This window comes from Rhinoderma darwinii, chromosome 1 (genome assembly GCF_050947455.1).
Source record: "Rhinoderma darwinii isolate aRhiDar2 chromosome 1, aRhiDar2.hap1, whole genome shotgun sequence".
Lineage (NCBI taxonomy): Eukaryota > Metazoa > Chordata > Amphibia > Anura > Rhinodermatidae > Rhinoderma > Rhinoderma darwinii.
In genome coordinates this window covers 420,764,111-420,780,960 of record NC_134687.1, presented here as the reverse complement: position 1 = coordinate 420,780,960, position 16,850 = coordinate 420,764,111, and the positions used below count along the sequence as shown (strand labels likewise).

At 43.2% G+C, this 16,850-nt stretch overlaps 1 protein-coding gene across 3 annotated transcripts in view; it reads left to right on the top strand.

Annotated features, from left to right (window-relative positions):
* Window positions 1–334: 334 nt before the first annotated feature.
* Window positions 335–16,850, top strand: part of MORC2 (MORC family CW-type zinc finger 2) — a 147,898-nt gene continuing 131,382 nt past the window's right edge. The window contains exons 1-2 of one of the 3 annotated variants that reach the window (XM_075829377.1): window positions 335–423; window positions 1,392–1,664. In XM_075829377.1, coding sequence (XP_075685492.1) covers window positions 1,597–1,664 — 68 coding nt within the window. In that variant the 5' untranslated portion in view covers window positions 335–423; window positions 1,392–1,596. Of the gene's footprint in view, window positions 424–660; window positions 1,056–1,391; window positions 1,665–16,850 lie in introns of those variants that run through there. The other 2 variants (XM_075829387.1, XM_075829367.1) reach the window with 2 other exon arrangements.

Here is a 16,850-nt window from a genome sequence, read left to right as displayed (position 1 = left end):
GTACCATTGAATTCAGTGGAAAATCGGTATCACAGTTCATATAACGCAGATTTGAAATTCACGTAAAAAAAAACACTTAACATGGTTTCTGCGTTATAAAGACATAACAAGCATTGGTGTACTGGTCTCAGAAAACGGTTACATACAGTTTAAGGTACTCAAGTACAATTTGACTGCAAGGCAGAAAACATCACATAATTTGGTTCAGTAAACCTGTAGCCTTCTATGTCCACAGCAGTCACAAAGGCTCCACCTATTCCAGAGCTATGGAAAACAAACCACCTTCCCTCCTAAATGATAATCCCTCCTCTCACTTCTGCAGCGGCGGCCATTTTTACCATACATACACGTTCCTTCAATAGCCGTTCACAGCGTGAGGAACAAGACATACGAGACAAGTTGCTGTTATCTGGAGTACAGCAGGTAAGGAACGAAAAAACACAGCGCCACTAACGCCGATCATGAAATCACCTCATGGAAGCCACGCCTATAAAGTGCACACAGCTGACGGCAATGTAGGTAACGTGACGACAAGCCACGAGGTTTTAGACAAAGTGCACGGCGTTCGCCGTTATCAAGAGTCTCGTTTAGCCCGTCGCCTGACTAGAGCCGCGAGTCACGAACGCGCTTCCAACCGTCCCATACAGCGCGCACTCGGCTCTACCCCCCTCCATTCCGGGGAACTTCAGACGGTCACGTGTGCCGCTGGGCGTGGTCTTGCCCGGTGACGTAGATTCTGGCTCCGGCGTCTGCTTTCCTGTACGTTTCGTTTAGACACGTTGTCTGGAGACAGCGAAGAGTTTCTAGAAGATTCACGGTAGTCCAACGCGAAAGCAAATTGCCCCTTACACCTATGAATCTGAACGAAGACCGCTGGAGATCCGCGTCTTCCATCACGTCAGCCTAGCACTGCAGCCTCGCTTCTCCCGACTGGCGCGCGTTCACGACCGTTTGGGCGGCAACTGCCAATGTTTGCGCACTGCGGAAGGGGCGGGGAATCGCGCCGGAAACTGGTCTATGAGCGAGAGTGTGATATTTAGGGCTTATGAGCACAGGTATGTATCGTACAGGTTAGTTGAACTCGGATTCACGGTCCTCGTGCTTGCCTGTGGCAACGTTGTTTAGTGTAAGGTGTTTTTTTTTTTAACCCAGCCATTCTTTAACATGGCTGTTTGAAGTCCGAGTGGAAGGGTTTCATTGTAATATAGGAAAGCTGGCATGGATGAAATATAAGGAATGGCAGGTCTAGTAATGTGAACATGTTATAAGAGCTCCTTTAATACTTTACATTTTGTGCTATTTTAACAGGTTTGGAAATTAAGAAGCGGTTTACTGAAATACTATTTGTAATTTTTTTTTAATTCTTTTTTTATTTTATTTACGGATACCAGGAATAACAGTGATGTTACTGTAAAAAGACTGAAGATCTTCCGCTACGTAATGGTGACGTTATTGGTCCAGAACGTGGCGTGATGCAATCTGAAAAGCATTTGGAGAGCCATACAGGTCACAGCGGTTCCTTTTATATGAGATTTCAAATACCAGCAATTGACGGCTTTTTATATTTAGCCACTTTATACTGGAAGAACTGAAATCATGGCCTTTACGAACTATAGCAGTTTAAATCGTGCTCAGTTGACCTTTGAATATCTACACACGAACTCGTAAGTATTTTTAATGCCAAGAAATGCTTGTTTTTGATTCGTTAATGAAGTTATATCTGCATACATCAGAAAACCGTATGGTTAGACTCTGTTCACACTGCATTTTCCCTGTATGTTTAACGTGTCTGGAAAGCTTCTGGCGCATACGTCAAACATACCCATAGGCTCCCATTGTACCTTTTGGACTCAGTCGGGCAGGAAACGTTGGTTACACAGTTTTTTGGCTTGATAGAATAGCGTAGTTGACTATTCTACTGTACGCAGAGGCAACCAGTTAAAAACGTAAATGTTTAATGGATGCCATAATAGCTTATTGTGACTTATAGCACTCTGCCATCTGTCACTGGTTTCTGTTAAATGTATTCGTTGGGAGCGCTCCAGCGATGTAACTGTCCATGTATGGACGGTTATCGCCGAAGCTCCCGTGGCCCTTTTGCATGAGCGCTGGCCGGGAAAGATCTCCCCATGACTTTGTAATGAGGGCCCCCTCCACCCGGCAGCGCAACCCAGTAAAGCTTCTCCTCACATGCACATACTACAGCAGGCGGTTTTCGCACACAAATATACATCCCAGCAGCCTGCCTGTCATCAGCAGGCCCATCACTTTGCAGAGCTCCACAAACCGTGCCCATACCCAGCTTCCCGTCCTCTCCCCTTCCTGCGGGGCCTTTTCCCCTCTATCATTGAGCAGCATATAGAGGGCTTGAGAGGGGACCTCGAGAACTTGTGAAAGAGGGGAAGGGGGCTCTGCAGGCGACGTATTCCACTTTATGCATATACAGTGGGATATGTCAGAGGTATATGTCTGGAGTCCTGACGTATACCTCTGACGAAAGGCTCAAGACGCAGTGTGAACAGAGCCTTAGCTGGTGTTTGTCTTTCCATATGATATTTCAATTTATGTATTCATTAAAATGTATTTTGATGCCAGATTATTAACTAAGGGCCTCTTCACATCACCGTTACCCTTCCGTTGAGGGTTCCGTCGGAGGTTTCCGTCGGGTTAACCCCTCAACGGAAACCTAAGCTTCCATTTCCCTCTCCATTGATATCAATGGTGATGGAAACCTAGCTAATGGTTTCTGTCTGTCACCGTTGTGACAGGGTTCCGTTGTTCTTGACGGAACCAATAGCGCAGTCGACTGCGCTGTTGATTCAGTCAAAACGACGGAACCCTGTCACAAACCAATAGCTAGGTTTCCGTCACCATTGAGTTCAATGGTGAGGTAAACGGAAGCTGCAGTTTTCCATTTGCTTTCAGCTGAGGGGTTAACCCGACGGAAACCTCAGACGGAACCCCTCAACGGAGCATAGACGGTGATGTGAACACAGCCGAAGAGACAAAAAAATGCTTTTTATGGGTCCTTCAGAATATGTTAATGAACCGACTCACCTATGAGTCGGCTCCGAATTTCCTGTCCAGAAGTTCACATTATGTCCAGCACTGCTTCCCTAAACCCATTCAAACTACAATGTAAAATGCTGGGTATCTGTGCTTCTCCCCAGCTCTGCAGTCAATATCCCCGTCCTGCATCTCCATAGATGAGACTATGCTGATGTTTAAAGAGGCTCTGTCACCAGTTTAAAAATGCCCTATCTCCTACATCATTTTATCGGCACTGGAATGTAGTTAACAGTGTTTTTTTATTTTGAGAAACAATCTTTTTTCAGCAAGTTATGACCTTTTATTACATTTATGCAAATTTAGTTTCTTAATGCCCAAGTGGGCGTTTTTTAACTTTTAACCAAGTGGGAGTATTACAAAGAAGTGTATGACGCTGACCAATCAGCATCATACACTTATCCCCATTACACCGAAGCTTGTTTCAAAGGGAAAATTGCTGATTGGTCTGCCTTGAACATATGCCTTGGGCTTGTGTCTTGAGCTATGCATAACCTACAAAAAGTTCTCGATATGTAACGTTCGATACCACCATTTGTGTTAAGCAACACCTATATCATGAAATGTAGGCAAAAAAAGTCCACCATATAAAAATCAAATTATATCTTAACCCTTTCATGACCAAGGGTCATTGATGCCCCTGTGTGCAGATCAAATTTTCCATTTCTGATGTGCACTTCTTTAAACGATCATATGTTTGCAACCGCTTTAAATACCCTAACTTTTTCTATGTTTGTTTGTTTTTTACAAGACTTTTGAGGCTTTAATTTTCTAGATTAGCTTAATTCCATGTTTTACATTTTTATTATGAGCAGACTAAAAATAAAAAAAAAAACACTTTTGTATATTTTTTTTTTATATATTTGTTATTTGAGTGTGTATAATTAATATATATATATATATATATATATATATATATATATACATATATATATATATATATATATACATATATTCGTCCAATAAGAGACAGCACTCCAATTTGTGATAGAAAAAACGGCTTTTTATTAGCCCCTGTGCGACGTTTCGGCTCTTAACATGGAGCCTTTCTCAAGCATACAAACAGTGTAAAAGCATGTGCTATATATGGAGACCACACAACTGGTCTCATTAGGCAAGTGATTTAGCATAAAACATAAATAAATACAAAAATACAATCATGTTGCATCAATAGAAGTTATAAAATACAAAGAAGTGCCATTGTGTATATATGAGGGTATGTTCACACGATAGCAGGCATTTACGGCTAAAATGACAGACTGTTTTCAGAAGAAAACAGCTGCGTCGTTTCAGACGTAAAAGCTCCTCGCATTATGCGAGGCGTCTGTGACGCTCGTAAATCTTGAGCTGCTCTTCATTGAGTTCAATGAAGAACGGCTCAAATTACGTTGCAAAGAAGTGCCCTGCACTTCTTTGCCGAGGCAGTCAATTTACGCGTCTTCGTTTGACAGCTGTCAAACGACGACGTGTAAATGACAGGTCGTCTGCAGAGTACGTCGGCAAACCCATTCAAATGAATGGGGAGATGTTTGCCGACGTAGCCCTATTTTCAGACGTAAAACGAGGCATAATACGCCTCGTTTACGACTGAAAATAGGTCGTGTGAACCCAGCCTAATGGTCCTCAGTTCAATCAGGGCCATCCAGTTTGCAGCAGAAAAATGCTAATTGGTGAATAACTTTAAAAAAAGTGCAGGTGCACATAATATAACAAATTAAAAACATGAGCCTTGTGTTTACCTCGGATCCATGTATTCGGGTTGTAGTTCCGGCGCCTGAAAAGTGGGGTGGCGACTATCTATGACAGAGTAGTCTCTTGCTACAGCGAACTTTCGCGCATGCGCAGTGCCACTATGAGGCAGGCGGCGGCCATCTTAGTACAGCATACAAGGCCAGCAGCGGCCATGTTTGTATAATCTTATTGTCATGGTGGACATTCTCTCTCTCTCTCTATATATATATATATATATATATATATATATATATATATATATATATATATATATATATATATATAAAATGCCTTCATAGAGAAGGTGAAACGTTGTAGTGGATGTTGGACAAATAGACCCCCTTCATTTTTTTTTTTTTAGTGCTGCTTCACTTTCTCTCTATCTGACGTTCATCATACAAGGAGGAGTCACTCCTTTGTTTGGAGAGGGGGGAGGTGCCAACACACACAGGGGAGAGAGAATAGTTTCAGACTGCTTAATCTGCACTTGTAACTTTAGTTTAATAAAAAAACACGTTTGTTTTATGAAACTAAGTCAAAGAGGTGTCGACACTTGTAAAGAGAGCCGACACATAGATTAGTGCAGATCTGCTCACACCGAAGCAGCTTCTGCACTCATTAAACCCTGATGCACGCTTCAAACATCTATTTACAGGCTAACTGCACGGGGCATCGGCAGTTAGAACGTATATAGCCGTATGGCAGTTGTGAACTGGTTAAACAAAAGCAGTATTTGGACTAATAAAAGGCGCAGCTTAAAGAGGCTCTGTCACCACATTATAAGTGCCCTATATTGTACATGATGTGATCGGCGCTGTAATGTAGATTACAGCAATGTTTTTTATTTAGAAAAATGATCATTTTTGACAGTTATAACCTATTTTAGCTTTATGGTAATTAGTTTCTTAATGCCCAACTGGGCGTGTTTTGCTTTTTGACCAAGTGGGCGTTGTCGAGAAGTTTTTGACGCTGACCACTCAGCGTCATACGCTTCTCTCCATTTATTCTGCACATAGTGATCTTACTAGATCACTATGTGCAGCCCCATACACACACATTCACGTTACTCAAGTGTCCTGACAATGAATAGATATTACCTCCAGCCAGGACGGGATGTGTATTCAGAATACTGGCACTTTTGTGTTAAAGGGAAGGTGTCATGAATTTTTTTTTTTTTATCATATTGCTTTTAATATGATAACATAAATTGTATTTATTTGTGCTCTCATGTTCTACTTTTTACTTTGTTCTTACTTTTACTTCTCTATGGGGGCTGCCATTTTTTTTAAATCTCTGTATGTGTCGATTAACGACACATAGATGGAATACGGCACATACAACCCCATAGAGCATGCGAACGGGAGCCGTTCCGTTCTCTGAAGCGTACGCCGTCTGTGTGGGAAAGGCGCATGTGCCGCTCCCACACAGACCAAAATGAAGCTCGTTCACAGAGCGAAATCCGGCGCCATTTTCATGTGGACCAGAATCCGCTGCTGGACAGTAAGATGACGACTTCCGGCTATCATGGCGCGGGGTGTGGACCCACTGGGCCGTACCGCGTAGCGGAGTAGCAGCTGGCCAACAAGGTACAAAACAATGTCTATAGTTCTGAACGGGTACCTGAGGCAATGTAGACAGTGGCAGGAGCACGACTTGACTTTCACAGCAGATGCCGCCGCGGATGCAACGGGAAGACACGACTTGACTTTCACAGCAGGTAACGATAGCACGGGATACAGGGTACAGGCAGCAGGAATGGGTAACACTGGGAACTGGAAAACACTGGAAGACCTTTAGCAAGACCAATTAGGGTATACAACAACGCTCAGGCAAGGAACCAGAGGGCAGAACCCCTTTTTATAGTCCAGCAGCCATTTGGGCTGATAATTGATCTTAAACAGCTGGACGCGTACTGGCCCTTTAAGGCCGTGCACGCGCGGGTGCGTGCGCCCTGCAGGAAACGGCACTAGGACCCGGAATAGAGTGCCGGCGCCTCCCTGGAGGGAGCGGACGCCGAGAAGAGAGATGTCCATGGCCGGGAACGTCAAGGGGTGAGTTTGAACGACGACCCCCCCCCCCCCCCCCCCCCCCCCCCGGCCATGGACGTATCTCCGGCCATATGTTCAAGGAAGCGAAGGCGCAAGGAATAGGAGCGGCGGCGGCAGGAGAAGGTAATTTATGTTCGTGTATGTGATGTGTGTATTATGGACAAGAAGACTGTATGGGAGAAGAGGAGGGGGGAATCCTCCAGCTCACCGTTTGTAGACTTTATCCAAATAGCGCTCGGATCCCCGCACAGCCAGCAGTCAAATAGTAGAGACAAGGAAGAGACTGTGATCCAGCGCTTGTGCGTAATTAAAAGGAATCTAAGTTCCAATTTTATTGAAATTCGAGTTAAAGGGAACCTGTCACCAGCATTTCACCTATTGAGCTTTACTTATCCCTCACTGGCCGGTGCTTTTAAAAGTTAATTTCCGTTATCCCCTCTCCTAAACTTCTCCTCCGACTGTAAATAACGGTCTGCAAACATTTTGCGCTTTTTCTCGTAATAATCCGGTGTCTCTTTGTGCGCACACCCCAGAAGAGGACATCAATGCACAAACGCGGGATTTTGTGTGCTGGGGGAAGGCGAGGAGCTGTCAATCAAAAGTAAGGAGGTGGGGAAAACTCGGAAAGACTTGAGGAATGAAGATTTGACTCTTTTCAAACGAAGATTTGACTCTTTTCAAACGAAGATTTGACTCTTTTCAAACGAAGATTTGACTCTTTTCAAACGAAGATTTGACTCTTTTCAAACGAAGATTTGACTCTTTTCAAACGAAGATTTGACTCTTTTCAAACGAAGATTTGACTCTTTTCAAACGAAGATTTGACTCTTTTTCAAACGAAGATTTGACTCTTTTTCAAACGAAGATTTGACTCTTTTTCAAACGAAGATTTGACTCTTTTTCAAACGAAGATTTGACTCTTTTTCAAACGAAGATTTGACTCTTTTTCAAACGAAGATTTGACTCTTTTTCAAACGAAGATTTGACTCTTTTTCAAACGAAGATTTGACTCTTTTTCAAACGAAGATTTGACTCTTTTTCAAACGAAGATTTGACTCTTTTTCAAACGAAGATTTGACTCTTTTTCAAACGAAGATTTGACTCTTTTCAAACGAAGATTTGACTCTTTTCAAACGAAGATTTGACTCTTTTCAAACGAAGATTTGACTCTTTTCAAACGAAGATTTGACTCTTTTCAAACGAAGATTTGACTCTTTTCAAACGAAGATTTGACTCTTTTCAAACGAAGATTTGACTCTTTTCAAACGAAGATTTGACTCTTTTCAAACGAAGATTTGACTCTTTTCAAACGAAGATTTGACTCTTTTCAAACGAAGATTTGACTCTTTTCAAACGAAGATTTGACTCTTTTCAAACGAAGATTTGACTCTTTTCAAACGAAGATTTGACTCTTTTCAAACGAAGATTTGACTCTTTTCAAACGAAGATTTGACTCTTTTCAAACGAAGATTTGACTCTTTTCAAACGAAGATTTGACTCTTTTCAAACGAAGATTTGACTCTTTTCAAACGAAGATTTGACTCTTTTCAAACGAAGATTTGACTCTTTTCAAACGAAGATTTGACTCTTTTCAAACGAAGATTTGACTCTTTTCAAACGAAGATTTGACTCTTTTCAAACGAAGATTTGACTCTTTTCAAACGAAGATTTGACTCTTTTCAAACGAAGATTTGACTCTTTTCAAACGAAGATTTGACTCTTTTCAAACGAAGATTTGACTCTTTTCAAACGAAGATTTGACTCTTTTCAAACGAAGATTTGACTCTTTTCAAACGAAGATTTGACTCTTTTCAAACGAAGATTTGACTCTTTTCAAACGAAGATTTGACTCTTTTCAAACGAAGATTTGACTCTTTTCAAACGAAGATTTGACTCTTTTCAAACGAAGATTTGACTCTTTTCAAACGAAGATTTGACTCTTTTATATTCATTAGCATACGGTGTGGGAACACTAAAAAACTGAATACTAAAGCTACAGAGCCGACTAAGAAGACAATTATAGGTTATATAGAAATTACTTTTCACCCACTACCACCAGGTATTGCTGGTTTAATAGGTGAAATGCTGGTGACAGGTTCCCTTTTAAAATATAAATTCACAGTACTGAAGGGTATATCGCAATTATATTTCACCAACACGTTTCAGACATGTGCAGTGTCCTTCATCATGGCATATGCCACTATTTTAAGTAGTGCAATAGTTCTACTATATATGCTGTGTTGATTATTGAGTTGGTTATTACAACAGCGTTTTGTGCATCCATTTATCAATACATATATATTGGCTGTGTCTCCGGCTCTGTTTGTACATATTTAATAAACCGATGATGTTTATATTGATTTATGATGTTCGTAATTTATTTGTTTGATATTGGGCTGTGGTTAGGATTATAAATTATTTAATTGTGAGCTCTTCTTATTGTACCATATTACTGTTTAGTGACCTCTTACTAGACTTCTAGGATAGATGTCACAAGGCTGGGTGTTGACCCACTGGGCCGTCCCGCGTAGCAGGATTGCAGCTGGCCAAACAGGTATGGTACAGAGTCTATAGTCCAGAAAAGGGTACCTGAGGTAGTGTAGACAGTAGCAAGGCAGGCTCTGCTGGGACCAGGCTGCAGGTAGACGTCCGGCGTAGAGTAGAAGAACAGGCGTGGAGATGCAGCATAACACGACAACCGCTCAGCACGGCAGTAGACCAGGATGGTACAGCTAGCACGGGAAACACTGGGAGGCTGGAAGATACTTAGGAGACCATTTGCAAGACAGACTAAGGGAAACAACAACAACAACGCTCAGGTGAGGATAAGAAGGGCGGTGACTCTCTTATAGTCCAGGAGTTCATGAGTTGATGATGATGATTTTCAGCTGCGCACGCTGGCACTTTAAGAGCGCGCGCGCGCACCCTCCAGGAGACAGGCTCGATACCCGGAAGTGAGTGCCAGGAGCCTCACAAGGGGACGACGCAGCACATCAGTCCATGGTCGCGGTCATCAAGGGGTAAGTTAGAACGACAGACCGCGGCCATAGATGTTACAATAGATCATTATTAGTATTATTTACTGCTGAATCTGCCAATGGCATCTGTTTCCAAATGTTCCTGAGGGTTATTCTCCCTATCATCTCTGAACAGAACTTTTTTTTGTATTTTTTTTTTTTTGAGTACATTTTAAATACTGTGTTTTTTATAAAGATATATTTTTGATTTTCCTGGCACCTCCACGACAGCACTCACAGGAGGATTCCCCACTTCTCCAGGGACAGGAAACATGGACACAGAAATAAAAGGCCCCTCCTCCATACCTTATCCAGTTGTTTCCTGTCCCTTTGGGAAGCATGGATGTCTCCTGCCATTGTGGAAGAGCAGGAAAATAAATATCTACCGCCCAGTCTTGTCTCTGTTGGTCCCCACCAGCGGTGGGCTCCGGGCGACTGATGCACTGAGCGAGGTCGCAGGCGGCTTGCGGGCCTCCCTCCCGCTCTATGGCAAAAGTCCTCCGCCAGAGAAAGCTCCAGTTCCTTTCCGTGGTTGGAGCTTGGGTTCAGTCGCAGGTGCGACTATAGACGGATTCCATTGGCAGGGAATCCCTTTCCTCCTCCTGAGTGTCGGCGTCTCCGGTCACATGTTGTATGTGACGTGCACGCTGGCGTTAGGACTCTGATATATGGAGGAGAGTGGGGATTGGCCGGAACAGTCAGGGCGCCAAATTCAAAATAAAAGACTGCTGCTAAGTGTATTCCAGCGTCTCCTGAACCATGTCGGTCTGCTCTTATGTGGCGGATCCCCGCAGGTCTGCAGATCCTGTGGTTGCCTTTGGCCCGGTATGTCCCTCCTCCTTCTTGTATACTACACTCTCCCTTAGGCTGAGTTGGGGGCTGAAGTTGTTTCCTTTGTGACTTCTTCCTTTCTCGTAAATTTACCATTATGACCCTTGTTTATGCATTATTTAAGGAAGCGGCCTATAAAGAAATGTGATTGGTGCTGAGGAGTGATGACACTTTCAAGTGCAGTATGCACAAGTTTATATAAGGAAGAGGAAAACAAACGCGTGCTCAATAGCCCCGAATTATCCCCTGAGGACGCTGCTTGTGCAGCGAAACATGTCGGGGGGGGGGGGGGGGAATCGCCATTTTAATATTCACTGACGTTCCAGCAATCTATCTCACTCCAGTGTGACTGCATGAGCAAACGGCAGTCTGCAGCTGCCGAACTAGCCTGTCACACTGCATTGTAGCGACGTGCTACACACACTCATCCGACCTCTTATATATGCTGGCCGTCTTTTGAAAACAATTTTAACTTTTTGTCTGTTGTACGTCCCTTATTTAGATATACTAATAAAAGTTATATTTTAATTCATACAATCTAAATAGTGGTTGGGAAATTGCTCAGGCATATTAGTTGTTGTCTATAAAGAAATGTGAAGCTTGTAAGAAGTCGCTGTCCTCATCATATAAAAAGGCGTGCTGCTCAAAATGCATTCAAAAATTGGTGGTAGATGAACTCCTTCATTTTTGGATAGTTTGAAATCTACTATAGAAGAGGAAGTTGGCTCCGCTATTGCTCTACAGATTGATTCTCGTTCTCCCAGGCCTACTTCTAGCGTTGATCAAACTTCTATACCCTCTACAGCTCCTATACGTTCCGATGGACCTGATGAGGGGGAAATCCAGTCTCTGATTGATTCGGTTATGATGGAAGATACAGTGTGTCTTCTTAAAGCCATTTGGGCTACCATGAATATAGAAGATACTAAATAATCTCTTTCCAGTAAGGATCAGATGTTCCAGGGCCTGGGAGAAAGGAGAAAACGAGCGTTTCCTGTTCACCAAAAAGTAAAAATACTTATCTATTGAATGGAAGGATCCAGAAAAGAGATCAACGGATTCTGATACCTTCAAACGAAAATATCCCTTTGCGGAAGAAGATTTGGGGCTCTCTGACCCTATGGATAAAAAAGCGGAAGCTCTTAAGAGGACATGGGAAGCTTCCACAGCGATGTTTAGACCCGAGATCTCCGCTACCTGTACTGAGAGAACCCTTTCTATCTGGATTGACCAGCTGGAAAGCCATCTTGCTGCTGATACTCCCAGAGAAGACCTCATCTCCTCTTTGCTGATGTTGAAAATGGCCTCTAATTACCTAGCAGATGCCTCCAGCTGATTTAGTAAAACGATCAGCTAGATCCGCTGCATTATCCAACGCAGAAAAAAGGTCCATCTGGTTAAGGATCTAACCTGGGGATCCTCGTTCCAAGCTAGTAGGCATTCCTTGTGAGGGAGATTGTCTCTTTGGAATAGAAGAAGATGAAGAAGTTTCCAGTAGATCAAAAAAAAAATTTCAGCGATGGAGATCCTTTCGTAACCAGAAAAAGAATAGTTATGGAGGCGGACAAGATTATAAGCGGAAACCAGAATCGTCCAAACTAGAACCTTAAAGGTAAAGGGACGAATGTCCTGTTCAACCGGGACACTGTCCTGTCAACCTCCTCAGTGATGCCAGAAGTCCAGTAGGGGGCAGGTAACATTTTTCTTGGTGGCCTTGAAGAACATCTCACCTTCCCCTTGGATTCTAGACCTAAAACATCATGGCTACCAACTAGAATTCTTTGCCTCCCCTCCACAGAGATTCCTATTCATGAATCGTCTTTCCGCAGAAAGTCAAATATCTTTTACAAAAGGAAATCTTTCTTCAGAAGAAGGCCAAGGGTTTTTATTCCCCTGTGTTTCTCGTCAAGAAAACGGACGGCTTCACAAGAGCCATAATAAATCTGAAAGCCCTCAACCAATATTTGACATACAGAAAATCCAGGATGGAAACCATATAATCCACAGTAAATCTTCTATCTTCAGCTTGTCATATGGTTACACTGGATTTGACCGACGCCTACTATCCTATCCCGATTCATACAGAATCTCAAATGTTCTTAAAGGAATAGTGTCACCCAAAAAAATTTTTTTATATCATCTGTTTGATGTTCGTGTTTTATAAAAAAACGTTTGTATTTATTTGTGTGTTACTTTTTTTTATTTTTTTTACTTTTTCTTCCCTATGGGAAGAAAAAGCCATTTTTTTTTCCATTTCTGTATGTGTCGATTAACGACACATACAGACATGGAGTACGGCAGCCCCAGTCCCATAGTGAATGCGAATGGGGCCCGTTCCATCCACTATGGTGTACGCCGTCTGTGTGGGAACGGCGCATGCGCCGCTCCCACACAGTCCAAGTTGAACTGAGCGCCGTCCGGCGCCATTTTCCTGTGGACCGGAAGTCGCGGCCGGACAGTAATATTACTACTTCCGGTCGCGGCTTCCGGACCTGTGCACATGGAGCAGCGGCAGCAGACGGAGCGGATGGACCGGAGGGAGCGGCGGCGACTGGAGCAGGTAAGGGATTTCTATGTATGTTTGTGTTTCAGTGTGTGTTTACTACTGTATGTAAACCTTCTACGCTGTGTGTTAGCTCAAAAAATGGCGACACACAGTGTAGGAGGTTAGACCGTTCAAACCCCTCGTTTCTCCCGGCACTAGCCAGGATAAAGGAGGGGGGGATGCTGAGAGCTCACTAGAGCGAGGGCTTTTTACCCAATTTTGCAGCATAAAGCAATGTGGTTGCTTTACCACATGCAATGCTGCAATTTTGGGAATGGCTCCATCTAGTGACCAGCAATGGGAAATATTATAAATTAGAATCCAATTGAATCCAATTTATAATATTTCCTGACTCGTGAAAAAAAAAAAAAAAATTAGAACAATGTTTAATCACCTATACACTAATTGTTTAACTAAAAAAAAAACAACATGTTTTGCTGGCAACACATTCCCTTTAAGGATTTCTCTCCTGCAGAAGGCGATACCACTCTATCCGAGAGATTATGACGATCTTTGGTTTCCTAACCTCAATGATTCCAGCAGTCCTCTGGGCACAAGCTCATTCAAGATGCCTGCAGCAGTTTTTCCTCTCTGTGTGGGACAAGGACCAATCCTCCCTTAAAGAGGCTCTGTCACCAGATTTTGCAGCCCCTATCTGCTATTGCAGCAGATAGGCGCTGCAATGTAGATTACAGTAACGATTTTATTTTTAAAAAACGAGCATTTTTGGCCAAGTTATGACCATTTTTGTAGTTATGCAAATGAGGCTTGCAAAAGTCCAAGTGGGTGTGTTATGTGCGTACATCGGGGCGTTTTTAATACTTTTACTAGCTGGGCGCTGTGAAGAGAAGTGTCATCCACTTCTCTTCAGAACGCCCAGCTTCTGGCAGTGCAGACACAGCCGTGTTCTCGAGGGATCACGCTGTGTCGTCACTCGCAGGTCCTGCATCGTGTCAGACGAGCGAGGACACCGGCACCAGAGGCTACAGATGATTCTGCAGCAGCATCGGCGTTTGCAGGTAAGTAGCTACATCGACTTACCTGCTAACGCCGAGGCTGCTGCAGAATCAACTGAAGCCTCTGGTGCCGATGTGTCCGACACGATGCAGGACCTGTGAGTGACGTCACAGATCTGCACTGCCAGAAGCTGGGCGTTCTGAAGAGAAGTGGATGATACTTCTCGTCAGAGCGCCCAGCTAGTAAAAGTAGTAAACACGCCCCGATGTACGCACATAATACACGCCCAGTTGGACTTTTACTTTTAAACACGCCCAGTTGTACTTTTGCAAGCCTCATTTGCATAACTACAAAAATGGTCATAACTTGGCCAAAAATGCTCGTTTTTTAAAAATAAAAACGTTACTGTAATCTACATTGCAGCGCCGATCTGCTGCAATAGCAGATAGGGGTTGCAAAATCTGGTGACAGAGCCTCTTTAACAAAAGGGTAAAGGTTCCTTCGGGGGTAAGAATATCGCTAAACTGGTGGTTAATATCAGATCATCTCCAGAAAGGAGTCTCTTGGAGACCAAGCCCTCAACCAGTGATCACGACAGATGCCAGCAGTCGGAAAGACCACACATACTCTTCTCTTGTCCAAGGCTTATGGGAACTTCTCATGGAAAGAGCTTCTTCCAATCTAAGAGAGCTGTTGGCAGTAAAAGAGGCGTTTTGGGCTTTACAATCTTCTCTGCTAGGGAGACCTATATAGGGCTTATCAGATAATGTAACCACCGTGGCATACCTGAGCAAACCCGGGGAACCAGGAGCAAAATCCTTTACCAAGTAGCAGCTTAGATCTTATTCTGGGCAGAAAGAAACAACCTCTCCCTGTTGACTGTTCATGTAAGAGGCAAAGCAAACCTAACAGCAGATTTTCTCAGAGTCTCTAAAGGAAGGAGAGTGGAAGATAAATCCTTAAATCTTCAGTTGGATCACCCAGAAATTGGGGATACCACATCTAGATCTGTTCGCTTCAAGGGAGAACCATCAATTCCCAGCTTTTTATTCTCTTTCACACAGGAACAATCCAGTGAAGGTAGTTGCTCGGTCCCAGAATTGGCCAAAAACTCTTTATGCCTGCACTCCATTTCCCTTGATACCAAGGGTGTTCGCAAAGATCCAAGAAGAGAATGCCAGAGTAATTATGATCGCTCCTCATTGGGCCAGAAGATCTTTGTTCCCTCTTTTCCTCCAGTTAACAGAATTACTGGTCTCTTCCCTCCCTTCAGGATCTTCTATGTCCGGGACCAGTTTGTTATTGGAACATCCTTCAACTTCGTCTAACAGCTGGCATGTTGAATGATTGATCCTAAGAAATATGGGGTTTTCTGATGGTGTAATTTCAACTACTTCAAATAGCCGAAAGAAAGTATAAAATATATATCTAAGAGTCTGGAAGAAGTTAATCTCCTTTTCTCAGCATAGATGGGACAGTTCTTCTAAACTTAGCATTGCATTAATCCTGGACTTTTTACAAAAGACTTAAAAACCAGCACTATAAGGTGTAGTTCACACGAAGTTCGACACGTTTTTTGATGCGGAAAACCGCGCAAAAAAAATGTCCAAAAAGGCCACCCCTTGATTTCAATGGGAGGCGGAGGCGGTTTTTTCCCCGCGAGCAGAAAAACCGCGGGAAACAGCGACATGCCCTATCTTCGGGCGTTTACATCTGACCTCCCATTGACATCAATGGGAGTCAGAGAAAGCGTACTTCGCTGTGTTTTTGTCCGCGGCGCTCAATGGCCGCGAGCAAATAATGCGGCAAACGGCGTGAAGGCAGATCAAAATTCCAGAAGGAATTTTGAGGCAGAATTTGCTGCCTGCAAAAAAAAACAGACCTGTGTGAACATACCCGAAAAGTGCATATATCCACTCAATACCTTTCTGGACTGTAAATTAGCTGTGAATTTTTTCTATGAAAAGTTTCCGAACGTATATGTTCAGTAGTCCATTCTACAGTACCCACCTGGGACGTAAACCTAGTACTCTCAGGTATTCCTTTTTGAACTGATGGCCGACATCCTCTCAGGCTTCTAACATTTAAAATCTTCTTCTTGCAATTACAACCGCTAGAAGAACTTTTAGAATTGCAGGCTTTTTCATCTATAGCTCCGTACTTTGACAGTCTTTCCTGACAAAATCCTCTAGACACCGGCCTTCCTTCCTTCCAAAGGTCATTTCGAAATTCCACTGTCAACAGAAAATTTCATTACCTTTCTTTTTTCCCAACCCATCTCCCAGCTAAGAACAGGAATACCATCACCTGGATGTCAGAATATGTGTTCTGGGCTACCTAGAGCGATTTGCGGACATCAGGAAGACTGACTATCTTCTTGTCCAATTTCAAGGGAAAAACAAAGGAATGGCAGCAAATAAATCCACTATTGCTTGATGGATTAAAATGGCCGTTTCCGCCTATTACCAAAACAAAAATGTATCGCCCCCAGTGGGATTAAAAGCACATTCTACTAGAGCAGTTTCCATATAATGGGGCTTCAACTTGGATTGACCAGGTTAGTCGGGCTGCTACCTAAGCTAACAGATGTTTTATCAGACAGGGACTTGTCTTTTGGGCGTAAAGTCCTTTCGGCAGTTGTCCCTCCCTAAAAAT